We start from the raw sequence: 2,500 nt of genomic DNA, 5'->3' as shown, positions 1-2,500 counted from the left end.
AACAATAATAGTAACAACAAAACAACAATAATAATAATAACAAAAAAAAAAATAATAATAATAAATAAAGAGGCCAGCCTGCGAGCCGAGGGCAGGTGCGCGCACTCACCTTGAAGTTGTGAGCGAGCTGCTTGATGTAGTAGAGATCGAGGTCCTGCAGGATCTCGATCTTGCCCGGCGGAGGCTCCCTGAGGGAAAGCCCCGCCAGAGTGCTCAACAGATTGTTCATCCTTCGTTGGGGTGGATACTTCTTGGGGAGAGGATGGGGGGGGGGAAAGGGAGAGGGCGCTGTACTGGTGGGGAAGTTTCATATGTGCGGTGAGGGGGGCCAGTAGGGGAGAATGACGGTGGTAGTGGTGATACTAATGAGGATGATAGAATGATAATGGAAATGATGATAACAATAGTGGAATTGATGATGACTTGATACAAACTCACGCCAAATGATTTTTAACGTTCCGAAAAAAACTTGGCTAAACCAAAGCAAGAGCGACAGAAGAGGAGAAAGGAAGCTAAAGGAAAAAGGGAAGAGAAAGATATAAACAAATAGAATAGGATAATATACATATATATATATATATACACACACAAATAAAAACATTACGCAAAAGAAGTATAAATAGAACTTAAAAGAGGAATGAGAGATCCGTAAACTTGAACGAATCTACATAATATATGCAACCTCACGCTTAAAGTAATGGGCGTTTAGTGACTATACTAGACTCTCCGTAAAAGCTGCTTACCTGTAGCAAGCGCCTCACTCCAAAAGCGAAGGAATAACAAACAGATAAATAAATAAACAATGACAAACAACAACAACAAAACAAGGTACTAATAAAAAAATAATACAAAAAAATAACAATGATAAAAAATAAATACAAATAATAACGAAAATGGGAATAACAACCAAACCAATCGTACAAGTAACAATAATAGTAACAACAAAACAACAATAATAATAATAACAAAAAAAAAATAATAATAATAAATAAAGAGGCCGACCTGCGAGCCGAGGGCAGGTGCGCGCACTCACCTTGAAGTTGTGAGCGAGCTGCTTGATGTAGTAGAGATCGAGGTCCTGCAGGATCTCGATCTTGCCCGGCGGAGGCTCCCTGAGGGAAAGCCCCGCCAGAGTGCTCAACAGATTGTTCATCCTTCGTTGGGGAGATGGGGAAGGAAGGAGAGGGATGGGGGGGAGGGGAAAGGGAGTGAAAGCTGCTACTGGTGCAGTTTCATTTGTGCGGGAGGAGAGGTGGGAAGGGGGAAGGGGAAAGGGGGGGAAGGGAGAAGGGGGGGATGTTCACTCCGACACACTTAAAAAAAAAAAAGGTAACGAGAAGCACTGCTGTTCACATTCTATGCATTTCTAGTTCCGTCGTCTTTCCTTGCGTTTTCTCTGCCTCAATTAATGAACACTGTGTCTCCACCAGTTTCTGAGTGTGAGGTCCTGAGTCTTTTCTCCACTGAGGGCGACCTGGCAGTGGCGGTCTTGCTTCCCTCCACTCACTAAGAGGACGGATTGGTTTAGGTCTGAATATTTCCCTGAGAGAAAAAGGTAGACATTTTGGATATTGCGTTTCGTAATAGATAGATATAAGGTAGACACGCAGGATAACGATGGTGGTGTTATGGCGTTGGTAGTGATGTATAATATTAGCAATAATGATGATGATATCAACGGAATCAGCAACATTTAAAAAAAAAAACATATACAATTAAACAGGCACCCCCCACCCTCCCAATTTTACCTTCCTTTCAAATAAAATTTGCTTTTGCTTCAGCTTGGCCCTTTACCCCCCTCCCCCATCCCCTTCAGATCCTAGCAACAAGAGACCACACACTTTACGCAAGAAACACAAGCGAAAACACACACACACACACACACACACACACACACACACACACACACACACACACACACACACACACCTCTTGTACCGTCTTGAAATACAGCGGAGGCGACGAAGCGGTGCCAGAACTTCCTTGCACCTCATGTCATGCGGGCAGAGGCGCTGTATCGCATAACGCGCTGAAATCTAAGTACGCTCTGTTGCATTATGAACTGTGCATTCTTTCCCTTCGCTCATGTCTCGGCCAAGCTCTGCTCGTGCAGAACGATTTCTGAATTTTCTTCTTTCGCGGGGAAGAAAGGAAGGAAGGAAGGAAGGAAGGAAGGGAGGAAGAAAGATAGAAAGGAAGAAAGGAAGGAGATCGAGATACTTGCTGTTTGGAGTTGCTTCTCTAAATCACATCCTAGTGTAGTAAGGGTGCAGCCTCGGTCTACAATATCTCTGATCTGCCTTCTCTTCAGGGCGACGGCCAATGAAATCAGACACACTAGGCGCCGTTTCCACCTTCGACTCAGTTCATTCAGATTCAACCATTTCTTTTTTTTAATTTTCACGAATGCCAAAGCCTCGCAAAGAGAAAGAAAATACACAGAAGGAAACAAAATGCTCCTCGATACAAAGCGGTGTTCCGTAGCCCCTTGTGTGTTGCT

The 2,500-nt window shown here is 43.7% G+C and overlaps 1 protein-coding gene across 3 annotated transcripts in view; it reads right to left on the bottom strand.

The window, feature by feature from the left end:
- The window catches only part of LOC122251635 (rhotekin), a 205,935-nt gene that overhangs the window by 11,147 nt on the left and 192,288 nt on the right, over window positions 1–2,500 (bottom strand). Inside the window, exon 1 of one of the 3 annotated variants that reach the window (XM_086535867.1) lies at window positions 110–276. The exons of the other annotated variants lie outside the window; for them this stretch is intronic. Within the exon in view, the coding sequence (XP_086391993.1) occupies window positions 110–229 (120 nt within the window). The 5' untranslated portion in view covers window positions 230–276. Of the gene's footprint in view, window positions 1–109; window positions 277–2,500 lie in introns of those variants that run through there. 3 annotated transcript variants of the gene reach the window in all.

Source organism: Penaeus japonicus, unplaced genomic scaffold, assembly GCF_977035675.1.
Source record: "Penaeus japonicus unplaced genomic scaffold, GWHDUDI00000001_assembly GWHDUDI00000004, whole genome shotgun sequence".
Lineage (NCBI taxonomy): Eukaryota > Metazoa > Arthropoda > Malacostraca > Decapoda > Penaeidae > Penaeus > Penaeus japonicus.
Note: the sequence above shows the minus strand (reverse complement) of the source record. Positions and strands in the feature narration are given on the sequence as shown.